Source organism: Thermobia domestica, chromosome 3, assembly GCF_964235325.1.
Source record: "Thermobia domestica chromosome 3, izTheDome1.hap1.1, whole genome shotgun sequence".
NCBI lineage: Eukaryota > Metazoa > Arthropoda > Insecta > Zygentoma > Lepismatidae > Thermobia > Thermobia domestica.
Genome location: NC_137456.1, coordinates 56,631,469 through 56,645,428, shown reverse-complemented (window position 1 = coordinate 56,645,428; position 13,960 = coordinate 56,631,469). Strand labels below are relative to the sequence as shown.

At 37.5% G+C, this 13,960-nt stretch overlaps 1 protein-coding gene across 1 annotated transcript in view; it reads left to right on the top strand.

The window, feature by feature from the left end:
- LOC145680397 (meiosis inhibitor protein 1-like) overlaps positions 1 to 13,960 on the top strand; it is a 265,116-nt gene that overhangs the window by 29,662 nt on the left and 221,494 nt on the right. Inside the window, exons 2-3 of the mRNA XM_081750854.1 lie at positions 81 to 323; positions 7,303 to 7,350. Of these exons, the coding sequence (XP_081606980.1) occupies positions 86 to 323; positions 7,303 to 7,350 (286 nt within the window). The 5' untranslated portion in view covers positions 81 to 85. The remainder of the gene's footprint in view (positions 1 to 80; positions 324 to 7,302; positions 7,351 to 13,960) is intronic.

The window sequence follows — 13,960 nt, the reverse complement described above, 5'->3', positions numbered from 1 at the left end:
GATTTTGATGGTTACGGGATTTTGGAACACCTAGAGCATTGGTCAAATAACATCAGTAATATTGTTGTTTTTGTTTTCAGATATCATGTCAACAGCAGCTTGTTTTGTACAACATCACACAGAATGGCGAGAACACGGTTTTTGTTTGATGTGCTGCTTGTACAACTTATCTCGGAGGCGATCAGAAAGACGATACGGAAAGAATTTCCAAGCAACTGTGGAATTAAGTGATCTTTACTCTAAGCTAAAAGTTCATCCTAATCTTCTGAAGAACCTTGAAGAGAGACCAGACGTGATTGAGCATTTCTTCTACATTTTGCTTCGTAAGTATTCTACATATTTTCTTTTCTATCTGCCAGAACTGTTTGATATACGAGTTGATGAAGATTTCAACAGTTTATCTTTTATTTTATTAACTTTGTTTCGCATTGTGTGAATTTTTAATATATTAATTTTTAAAGTAATATTAAACTTTCATTTTTATTTTATTTTATTTTATTTTTTTTTGTTCTCATAATAAAATCTTTACACAATTTTCCTTTACTTTTGTGTAATGATCCAAGATGTTTGTATTTTTGTATTCTCTGTTATCCAAGCAAATAATTTTGATTTTTGTGCGTGTTAGCTTGTGTATTAACGAAAACGTACTAAAACAAGACAAGAAACGGACCACCAACACCATTTTAGTCGACGTTTTAATCTTATTGCTTATTTACTTGCTTACCTGAATTACACCTTTGAAAAAAAATAAATGTGTCACCATAAGGTCATGCAGCATTATGTAGCAGCTTCTAGTAACTAACAAAGTTATGATTGCAATATATTTTTTTACACATTTTTTAACTCATTCAACCCAGTAGATAAGTGGTATGTGCTGCATAATACAAAGTAGATCAAATGAAGCTTTTGATGCACCAATAATGCATCATGATGCTCGAGTTTACTACCTCTACTCATATTACTGTGTCACAAACATTTAGTGTACTTCGTATTCCCAGTGTTATAATATTTATGGAGGTAATTTGGAAGGAAATTTTGAAATTTTATATGGATCTAAGTATATAAAAGCTGGAAATTGGAGTTGCTTAAACGTGTAACAGGTATTCAGTTCTCCAAAATACAAACTAGATTACACTTATGACATGTATGTTATAACCCTCAAGTATTTCAGGTAATAAATTACAATTGTAACGAGGTCCAGTTATTACAGCTGTAAGTTATTACATTTTTTAAGGTCATATGTTATCTCTTGGTATTTCAGTTTTCTTCAAATAATATAGTGCTTCCTTTCCGTGTTAAAGTATACGAGGAACAACAGTCATTACAAATCTACTTTCAGCTATTCTTTATTCAGGAACAATACTAGTACAATGAATTTGAGGAGGATTCGCCGTAGATAATGCTACTTTAAATCGATTCTTTGCCTTTCATTTCTTTTTACCTTTCATTGTCGCTGCCATATCAATAGTACACATTCTATTTCTCCATCAAACAGGTTCTAACAACCGCTTAGGACTTAATAGAAACCAAGATAAAATTCCTTTCCACCCCTACTTTTCAACAAAGGATACTATTGGGTTCCTAATAATAATAACAGGCTTAATATTACTTACTCTTTGAAATCCTTATATATTAGGAGACCAAGAAAATTTCACTCCAGCTAATCCTCTAGTTACACCTGTGCATATTCAGCCAGAATGATACTTCTTGTTTGCTTATGTCATTCTTCGCTCCATTCCTAATAAACTAGGAGGAGTTATTGCACTTTTAATTTTAAGGAATATTATCAAATGGGAGAAAAATACCCCTGAATGATTTGGCGGTTGCTTGTTGAAGTAAGAGAAGATTTTAATCTTCATTAAGAACCGATCTATTACAACTCAAAGAGTTTACCGTTTTCATTTGCTCATTATATCTTCATAGAATAAAAAAATAGGCATTGGCACAGATTAGTTGTTTTCTCCATTTTCCATCCTACATAAATCAATCCATTTATTTATAGGTATGACGCCGAACGTTTTATTTGTCCTTCCTCCGTATTTCTGCTCACTACACTCTTCAACCACCTTATTCTTTCGAAATATCAGGTCGTTGAAGTAGGCTAAATGGATATGGACGTCTTGAAAATGTTTTACAATTATTAAGAATCAGCAATGTTTGGAGGAATATTGCAGCACTAAGGGTTTCATTTTTAACATGGAACTGATTTATTTTCATCCTTCGTTTGATTTTCATTTGTTTATTATTATCGTCCGCGATACAGCAGAACTCATTCGATCTTCATTAAACTTGACATGGACTTTGACTTGCTTAATGTATACGCTAAATACAGTGTCCGGCAAAAATACCTCTCGTATTTGGAGACGTGCTGTGTGAGCTGTTTTGGAGATATGGCAGCGGAGGGAGTATCTATCTATAGCAGTATACGTGCCATTTTCAGTAGTCGCAATGGCGTGGTGCGGAGAGAATCGCCGATTGTTGTGGAGGACTATATTCGTAATGGTGGCTCTGTGATTACTACTCAGCGCGCATTCCGTATTCGATTCGGACTTGGCTGACATGATTCTGTTCCGGATAGAAAAACTATTCAAGTTTGGGTATCAAAATTTAGAGCAACAAGTTCTGCATGGAGAAAAAATCGCCTGGCTTACCTGTTCAAGTGCTGAACGCTTTGGATATTGCTGGATGGACGCTCTCACACGCGCCACATTTTCCGAAGTTGTTACGGTCCATGGTCGGGCAGGTGATTTCTTTCTCAGTGTAGAACCTGTTTTGATCATATTTATCAGAGTGCAAAATGTTGAACGAAAATGTTCAAACCAAGATTGAAATTTTTGTTTGTAAAATTTTGTTTCAAAATCTTTGTTTGAAGCTTTTTTCGTTCCAAATTTTGTTAGAATTTTTTTTGTTTGAAATTTTTTGTTTCAAAATTTTGTTTGAAACTTTTAGTTTGAAAATTTTTTATTGACGCAATAATCGGGCCAAACTACCTCTGACTCATTCGCACTAACGCTATGATCCATGGGGTCCCTACATTAGATAATCAAAAACGCGATAGGGTGGGGCCCTTATTACTATAACGCACTCAAATTTGAAGGCTATCCCGTCGGTAATCAAACCTGTGAGCCCGTGCACCATATATATGGACATAGCTACTAGAGGGGAGGGCAGTTTGGACTTCGAGTAAATACCGTAGAGAAGTCATTTGATCTTGGCCAAACTTTGCCGGGAGTGGAATCTTGACTTCCTCCTATGCATGTGAAATATTTTCCTTGCAAATTTTTTGTCCCTGAGTTATCGATCACAAAGTTGAGAAAATCTTTGAAAACTTTGAGTGTAACGTCCCACAATTATACCTGTTAGGCTAAGAGAAACGATGAATAAAGCAAGTGAATGATGACGGAAGAGTTTGTGGAATGAGAAAGTGATAGGAGAAGGTAGTATCCCGAGAAAACCCACGAGATATGTTGCCCACTACAAACTTACTTGTCCGGTATCGAACCAGGGACCCCACGCATCAGAAATAAGAGCTCTACCACCAAGTCACCCTGAGACTAAATGGTATATGCGTAGGAGGTTAACGTTTGATCCTAGTTTCCATTTTCTCAACTGTTCTCGTTTGCTGCCTGCGAAATCGTTATGATAGATTTAAGGAACAAATAGTGTGTTTAAAACTTTACTTCCACCTTGAAAAATCGGCAACGGAAGCTTGTCAAATGCTTCAGTAGGCTTTTAAGTAGGATGCTATGAGCAGCACAAAGTTTTCGAGCGGTTTTGGCACTTTAAACGTAGTAAGGTGAGTGTTGAAAATCATGCTTGTTCTGGGTGCCCTTCATCATCTCGAAAAACATTGAAATATCTGCCAAAAAATCAACGAGGATCGTCTTTTCACGCTCGACGAAATTTCAGAACAGACGAAAGTGAGCTGGAACTCTATCAGCGGATTTTAACTGAGAATTTGCAAATGAGACGTGTTGCCGCTAAGTTTGTTCCTCGCCTGCTCGCACAAGATCAAAAAAACATTGATCTGATTTTGAGCCAGGACTTGAAAAATCAGATCAAAAGTGACTCTTGTGCGAGCGTGCGATTTTTTTTGACCAAGGTTATTACAGGTGATGAGAGTTAGTGTTGCGAATATGACCCCAAACCAACCAAGGGTACAGGCCGATTCCCATGACAAAAAAGGAAAAAAACAGTGACGTCGAATGTTAAGACAATGGCAATTGTTTGTTTTTAATTTTGATGTTTGTGGAATTGTGCATTTGGAATTTGTTCCTCCTGGTCAGACTGTTAACCAGCACTTTTATTTGGAAGTTTTAATACGTGTGCGGGAAGATATGCGGAAGAAACACCTGGAACTCTGGCGATCAGAGGACTGGTTTCTTCACCATGAGAACGCCGCCGCACAACCGGCCTTTGTTTGTGAACCGCTATTTGGGCCATCAAGGATGGGCTATTGTTGCCCACCCTGCGTATTTTGCAGACCTAGTACCGTGGGACTTTTTCTGTTCCAGAGAATTAAAAAAAAAGCATATAAAGGAGAAACGTTTTGATGATGTGGAGGTTGTAAAAATAGCCCCGCAAAGGGCACTGTACGATATCAAAGTTGAAGAGTTCCAGAGCCGAAATTTCAATCAGTCACAGAAGAGTGGAGAAGTGCATCGCATTTAATGGAGAGTATTTTGGAGGAAACTTTAAGAATTTTGTTTGAAAAAAAAAACTTCAAAAATTAATAAATTAGAACAAAAGTCCGGTTTCTTTTGGGTCTCCCCCTCGTAAATCTGATACGGGGTGTTTGAAGAACAATAGAAAGAAATACAGAGATTTTATTAAAAGCTTGCAAGGACATGTGTTTAGAATTAAATGCAGAGAAAACTGAATACATGGAAGTTCATCGGGGTTACAATACTGCAAATTATGGATGGGTCAAAATATCAAATAACACTTTCGACAAAGTGGATACAAGTCTAGGATCAATATTAACAGACCAAAACTATATCCACGTTAAATTAAATGTCAACTTAAATCAGGGAATTCGTGTTATTATTCAGTTTAATATCTTTTGTAGTCGCGAATTCTGCCGAGGAATTTGCAGCTTGAAATATATAAAGAAAATATGTCTTTTGTGCTGTATACCAGTGAAACAGGGTCGCTTACTCTGAAGGAAAAACGTAGACTGAAAGTATTTGAGAATAATATCCTGAGACGAATATTCGGATCCAAGAGGAACGGAAATGGAGAAGGCGGAAACTTCATAACGAGAAACTGCATAGTTTATACCATTTACCAAACAATGTTAGAGTCATCAAGTCTAGCAGACTCAGGTGGGCAAGTCACATAGCCAGATTGGAAGAATGGGGGAATGCTTTCAAAGTTTTAACTGGAAATTAGGAAGAGCTAGACGCAGATGTGAAAACAACATTATGATGGATCTCGCAGAAATAGGAATACAAAAATAAAAACTGGATCGAGCTGGCTAAGAGTAGAAGTCAATGGAGAGTTTTTGTGAACATGACATTGAACCTCCGGGTTCCATAGGTCATAGAGTTATTTATAATAGAGATATCATATATTATTTTTTCTGTAAGATGATGCAACAAGTCACACAATCTTTTGCTTCAAATTTTGAACATCTTTTGGATAAATTCCATTTATTAAAATAATTTCATTTCAAATTTTGAAGAAAGTGTAAGCTAATAGATTAATTACGTAATCATTTCATTGAGTGTTCAGTATGTACAGGTACTTATGAATTTAACGGAAACACCTGGAATTGGAAACACGGCAGATATCGGCTGGCAACTGTCAGGTGGCGATCACAGCACCGGGATGTTAGTGGTAATGTGTTAGGTCAAATTCCACACTACATGAGGATCAGTAGAAAGACAATATGCAGTGAACTGAACAGACAGTTATAGCGTAAAACGGGTGACCTCTCTAGTTTTTAAAGAGAGCAAATTGTTGGCGCTTGGCTTTGTGGTGCTTGCGTGACGAAAGTCGCAAGTGTGTTGGATGTGTCGTGAGGGACAGTGCTCAAGGTGAAGAAGATTTACACAATTCATGGCAAAACCACATCCTATAAAAGGAAGAGTGGTCGAATGGAAACCGTCATTGAGAGGTCTCTCTGAGCATCAAAGCAGATTATCACTCAGAATCTCATGCGACTGCGGTGCAAGTGAAGGAAGAACTCAAGCAACACCTGCTACAGCCTGTATTGACAATCACAACCCACCGTGAGTTACATGACATCGGCACACGGGGTCCGATTGCATAAGCGAAATCGCTGATAATGGACCACCTGCTTTAGCATGACACCATGGTGCTGCGAACTTGGAACATGGACCGCTGATGGCTAGATCTGGTCTATGGTCGAGTGATTCGTGATTTACCTTATTTCAAACTATGTATATGTGGCGGACGCCTAAAGAAACCAAAGATCCGCAATGTCTCCATCTAACCGTGAAACATGACGGAGGCTCTGTGATGCTGTGGACCGCAGTAATTTGGTTTTCAGTCGGTCTTGTACTGACGCTTACCAGCTGCGCCACTGCCCGTGATTATGTCGCTATTTTAAGGAACCATGTAGATCCTATGGTCTAGGTGTTGTTTCCGGAGAATAATGCCATATTTTATAAGGATAATGCGCCCATGCACAGAACTAGACTTGTTAGGAGGTGGTTTGAGGGACATCAGGATGAAGTTGAACTCCCGTGACCCACCCAATCCTTAGGCCTCAACTTATTTGAACACCTTTGTCCTTTTCGGGGACACGAATCTGGCATAGATTTCTGCCGGACCCTTTCTCACGGAACTAAATGATGCACTGCAGACAGAATGATGTAATATTTCACTTCCTACCATTTATGAACCCTATGACTCCATTCCATGTAGCATCAGCTAATCTGAGGGCGGAAGGTGGTCCAACGCTATATTGATTTGGAAAGTTGCAATTTTTCAGACTTTTCCGTTAAATTGAAAAGTATCTACCTGTATGTCTCAAGTGGAGTATTTAGCGTGTTGAAATCCATGCTAAAACTAATTTTCTGTTTCATTTTTCTCGAGACTGTTACAGTTAGCAACTTTGTATCATGCTTCAACGAAATTTCAATAACTCTATTGATCCAACTCTCTATTTCAATCTTCCTGCATCTTTGGCTAATATATTGCTTTAATTATTTTTAAAAAGGTTGATTTCTGTCAAGTGCTATTCGCTTATCACTTTAATTTTTCGTGTTATCTGTTAATTATAGGCACTAGTAATTGCAATATGTAATAAATATCTTTCTATGTTCTTATTTTCAGAACTTCTAGTCCGAAATGAAGAAAACGTAACAGAACTTTCCGGCAAAGGTAAGTGATATATCTGCAATAAACAGAATGCGGACACTTATTGCTAGTAGAATCATCAAAGAAAATAATAAATAATAATAATAATAATAATAATAATAATAATAATAATAATAATAATAATAATAATAATAATAATAATAATAATAATAATAATAATAATAATAATAACTTTCATTTTAGAATTGGAACGTACGAACTTTACGACGTCGGTTGAACTTGAAAATATAAAAGTGGAAAATAGATAAATGTAAAATGAACATAGAGTGCTTGAGTGAAGTTAGATAGGAAAAGGTGAGATAGTATCGGGAAATTACACAATATTATATTCGGGTGGCGTTAAGGCCGAGAATGGTTCGTGATAACAATGATAAATGAAGTAGCAAGAAGCGTAATCAAAATAGAATACTGCAGTGATCGCTTGATGTTTGTAAAGCTAAGCGCAAAACCAGTGGATATTGTGATAATACAAGTGTATATGCGAACAACTGACCATGGAGTAGAATATGATGAGAGTAGTGAATATTGTATCAGGAGGGAAGAGTAAGGTTAACACTATAGTAGTGAGAGACTTCAACAGCGTAGTAGGAGAAGGAGCTACAAATGGCTTGCTGGTATCATTTGGACTAGGTAGAAGATACGAACGGAGGCAAATGCTTATGGACTATTGTAGGCAACATATGGTGGTGAAAAATACGTGGTTTAAGGAAAGAAAAATCAAGCTGTACAAGGGGTAAAAGTCCAGGAGATAAGAAACGCTACCATAGCGATTAAATATTTTTCAGTGACTTTTCAGGAATAGTGTAAGAGACGTGAAGACTTACCGGGAGCGAACATTGATTCGGGTCACAAGCTCCAAGTGACAGAAGTGATTACCTGGCTAAAGTCAATTAAGAAAAATTGAAAGAGATATTGAAAACGAAAATTGGAACGAGTAAAAAGTATGGGCAGTGATGTGAAAGAAAAATTCTGTGCAATGGGCGATATGGTCGGCAATATAGAAAATAGTTCGGGAAAAGTTTAACAGATTCTACTAGACATGCTCAACCATAACATCGGCAGGATAAAGAGAGCATCGAGAAAGCCAGGGATAACTGAAATGATGCTTAAGAAGATGTAGGAACGCATAAGGGTAAAAACCATGGATAACAAAGAATACAGAAGGCAGAATCATAAACTGAGAAGATAAACGAACAAAGCCAAAGCATAATCAAGAACAATCGTTGAATTTTTCACCAAAACTTTTCTCACAAAAATCTCCATGTGTTATAATACGTCATCGTGGTTCCACAGTTCGGCTCTTTCGTGAGGGATATTTTCACGTAAACGTCTCATGAGGCTCAAGTAGTACTCTTTGTTGACTGTTTGTCTTTCTTGCAGGGATTCTGAGTGGATAGCAGCACGATAATCGTAAAATAAACAGAAGCATTACATTGATTTTGGAGCGACTTTAGCTTGCTTTTTGGTTTTGGCTCATTATCCTCTCTCCATTCAGCAGCCTGTTAACTTGTTTGCATGTCAAACTCGCATACTCATGTCTTGTTTCTTACAATAATGTGTTTTATGAATGTAAGATCGGATCTGAACCAATGGAGCATGTCTTTAGCAACTTGTTTCTGATGTTCTTTTTGGACAAAATTAAGCTGTTTCAAAACAAGTTGACCAGCGACACGTCTCACGTTCAAACTGTAAATAAGAATAATACGAACGGTTTCATCTGAAATGTTGAGGTCCAGAGCCACCTTTCTCAAGCTTGCATGACAATTTTTCATTACTATTTCTTTAATTTTATTGATGTTTTTATCGATCAAAGACTTAAAGAACAACCAAAACTAGACAAATCTTGACCCATTTCTCGGCCTTCTTGGAATGTTTTGCACCATTCGTATACTTGAGTTTTGGGTAAAACTGATTCACTATAGGTCTTTTCCAACATTCTTAAAAACTGCGAACACTAAATTCTGTTATCAACACAAAATTTCGGACAATCTCTTGGTTGAATATTTTTATTCATTGTTAAAATACAACACTTGAAGTCGACTAACAAAACCAGAAGATGTAGATAAACTAATTGACCGATCACGCTCATATTGCATATCGTAGCTAGGCACGGTGCTACCATCTCACAGCAGAAAAGGAATTACAAAATATTTTACGTCGTATTTTTAAATTATAAATTCCGGATATTTTCTTGACAGAATGTATAATCCTATGAAGAGCAGCAGTGGCGTAATCGGTAAGCAGGTACCTACTAACTGGATGTACGTGGTTCAATCCTCAGCGGGGTTGATTTTATTTCCCGTTCTACTCTAATTGCAAACAGCTCAGAGATCCACCTAGAAATTGTTTAATGCGTACTTTTGGAATCCTTGCTGAGAATAAAGATTGCTATATGGTGCTGACTACACCATTCTTCACACTTGCCGAACGCAAGAAAATGTGGAGCCATATTTTCGATCGCTCTTGGGCCATCTTACCTGTCGAAATGAGAGCAGTTTTTCTCTCTTTTTTTAAAGAAAGTTTGTTACTACATATTAAGTGGTTAGTGTAAAGTATAACAAAATAGAAGTAAAATACATACAGATTGTGATCAGAAAAATGGAAACACCTGAACGAAATTGCAACTTACCAGATTAATATGGTGTCGGGCCACCTTTCGCCTTCAGGACAGCCTTGATGCGACGTGGGATGAAGGCATAGAGGTCATGAATAGTAGCAAGTGGAATTTTACATCATTCCTCGTGCAGGGCATTGGCCAGTTCTGTGAGAGAAGATGGAGGTGGAAATCGTCGCCGGAGTCGTGTTTCCAAGACGGACCACAGATGTTCAATTATGTTGCGATCTGGGGGTTGGGCGAGCCAGGAGAGGTGTTGAACTTCATCCCGATGTTCCTCAAACCACGCTGCAACAACGCCAGCTGTGTGAATGGGTGCATTATCATCCTGGAAGATGGCGTCATTGTCCGGGAACAACATCCAGACCATAGAATGCAAGTGGTCTCCTAAAATTGCGACATAATCGTTGACAGTGATTCGTCCGCTAAGTGTGACCACAGGATCTAATGAAAACCATGATATTGCGGCCCACAGCATCACCGAACCGCCGCCATGTTTCACAGTTGGGCGGAGACACTGCAGATCATAAGCTTCTTTGGGAGTTCTCCACACATAAACACGGCCTGTGGTTGGGAATAGGGTGAAGGATGACTCATCCGACCATATCATACGTTTCCAGTTCTCAACGGTCCAAGTTGCATGGTCGCGGCACCATTTGCGGCGTGCGAAAGCGTTATGGTCCCTGATGAGCGGTTTGGCCCGTGCAACACGGCCCCGTAAGTTCATGTCATATAATTTGCGGCGGACTGTGATTGTCGAAACAGGATGAGAGAGGTGCTGATTGAGTTCCTCCGTCACTTGCTCCGCAGTGGCACGACGGTTCTGCGTGACAATGCGCTTTAATACCCGGCGTGACCTGTCACTCATGATTTTCTTCCGTCCACTGTTCCGCTTCCCCGATGTGGTTTTCCCGTGTGTTGTGTAGGCCGTCATCACCTTCGACACTGTCCCACGCGACACACCTAACACAGTAGCCACTGCCGTCACACTCACTCCACATAACCGCGCACCAACAATTTGCCCTCTTTGAAAATCTGAGAGGTCTCCAATTTTACACTACCTCCGTCTGCTGCAGCCACTGGACACTGCTGTTCCACTGCGCCTGACGTAGTATGGAGACCGACCTAACACACCACCACAAGCGGTCCGGCGCTGCGGGCGCCACGACACCACTGCCAACCCATACATCTGACGCGTTGCCAACTACAGGTGTTTCCATTTTTCTGATTACCATCTGTATGTAGTCTATGATGTAAATCCGCATTAGAAACTAATTTCTCATGGCACTTGGATATTACTGAAGTTAGAGAAGAAATATTTAGATAGCTTCGAAATGTGGTGTTGGAGGAAGATAGAGAAAATAAAATGGGCACAAAAAAGTAACAAACGAAGATGTTTTAAAACAGATAGGAAAGAAGAGGACGCTTTTAGCCACCATGCTTCGTAGAAAGGCCAATTGGATTGGACACATTTTGCCAAGAAATTGTCTTCTTTATACCGCCATAGAAGAAAAGATGGAAGGAAAACAAGGAATAGGAAGAAGAAACACACAAATGATCGATGATTTGAAAAATAGAAAGATATATTGGGAGTTAAAAGAGGAAGCTGAAAATTGGGAAACATGGAAGAAACATTTCCAGGCCCAAACTGAAAATTAAGAAGGATTAAAGAAAAAAAAAACTCTTTTAGCCCCAGTATTTGCCAAAAGACAGAATACTTAATAATAATAATAATAATAATAATAATAATAATAATAATAATAATAATAATAATAATAATAATAATAATGTAAAGTAATAACAAAGATATTTAGTTAAGAAAATATCACTTTCTCTTCTCACTCATATAATTTCTTATTTATATGTAAATGCGGTGAACATTCATATATTTTTCTTTATTCTGTCTACATATCCATTTAAATTGCATTCTACCAAGAATTATGGATGAATTTCTTGTAATTGGTAGGATTATTTTATAGAACTGTTATTACATATTACTATTACTGTTTCTTTGTTTAAAACGTCCAGATACTGTTGGGTGGAAAAATAAATGGAAGCTTTTGTAATATATTAGTTTAACGCGTATCGTAAAATATTTATATCACAACCGTAATGATCTAAAACCAAATTGATTAGCGTTCCTCAATTGGTAATTATTTGTCCATTATTACAGATTAATATTTAATATATAATGCTTAATTCCCAACAGCATTCTCACTTCCCCTTGCGATCTTTTTACAATCCCTTGGATTCTTTCTTTTTTCCGTGAAGTCTTTATCAATATTTTCCATGTCCATTCTTTCTTCCTCTTTGACTATCCCCTTATCCTCTGCTTCTACTATGTTTATAACCATAATTTGCTTCTGACCAACTATTGCTGCTTCTCTTCTTTCAACTGATTTCTTTCCCTTCGAATGTCGCTACGATTGTTATCTGTTTCTTTGACTGCTTCCTCTCCTTTGAAATCTACATCACAACAAAGTAAATGTCAAGGCAAGTTTTAGTTTTTTCTATTATCTACTCGGCTTTTTCATCTGATCTGCTCTAATATTCTTATTTTGTGTGGAACTCATATGGCTTGGATACATTAACTGATTTGAATGGATACCAACTATATCACTAGGTTCAGTGGGGTGCCTCGGACTCACATGTACTGACTACAGTTGTTTGTAAATCATTTATTGTTTGGGCCTGAATTTTATTAATGTAAAGAATTTATTTTGCTTTAAAAAATCATTAAAAATTTGCTGCGAGTAATTAGAAACCCTTGTTAACCAGATTTTTTCTATTTTCAATCAGTGGCGCCTTTAGCGGGTAGGTACGGGTCTACTAAAAAATTTTGAAAAATATATAAGCTCTAACAGACACAATAATGAGTAAATATATTTTCCATTATTTATATTAATAGTAGATAACTATTTAAGAAAGAGCATCAACCACTAATGTAAAATTAATTTCCTACAGTTATTAATCAATCAAATGTGTATCTATATCCATAAGCAAGGGAGTGGGACTACCCAAAATTAAAAACCTAAAGGTGTCCCTGTTCTCGACCCTTGTTGACACACCTATAGAGGAACATACATAAGTAAAATGTCCTTGACTTTTGAATTTAATACAAAGCTTATTCTTGGCAGGTCAAAGTGTTTTCGTGACTCACAATCAGAAAACGAAATTCACAGAGCTATGAACTCATGAATCATTTTCGATAGCATCTATAACATTCATATATGTGTGTGTGTTCGTTCTGAGAATCTTCTTAAGATAACATCCATCTTTCATCAAGTACTATATGAACATATCCCTCTTGTAAAGTTTGATCATGAACCATGTTTAGTGGACTCCGTGAAGCAGAATGCTTATAACCTGCCTGGACTTCTAAATTATGACCCATTTTGCTTTGCCTACTTGAGTTTCATCCTCGTCGTCGCTTTTAGGGTGGAAAAAGAATTGGAAATTATCAAGAATTATAACTACTTTTCGTATATATCCTTGTCGCTGTTATTCTCAACAAGTAATTACTACAATAAATCAGTATCTTAAACTATACTGGTGTGCAAAACTTAAGGACGAAAGTAAGTTTCGCATGCTATGCTACTCCCATCTAGCATAAATCGGTGAAACTTGAAAGAAACAGTAGTGATATAGACGTACGTACAAAGTAGTGCTACAGTATGATGCAGGAAACAACTGAGAACACGTGATTGGAAGAAAGTGACACTTTTATATAGAGACAATAATTTACATGCAAGGCACTCCGACCCCTGACATTAAGAAGAATGAAATGGTGCTTAGAGGGATGTATGATCACCATGGACAGTGATACATGCTCTGAAACATATTTCTATGCTTATCATAAGGTTGTAACGAGTTGTGGTATGGAGTTCCATTCATCCAGTAGCGCTGTTGACGACTGCTAGGTGTTTCTTGGTGCATCTGGGACGTGATACAAGTCGTCTTTGTACAGCATTGCATACGTGCTTGTGGGATTCAAGTTGG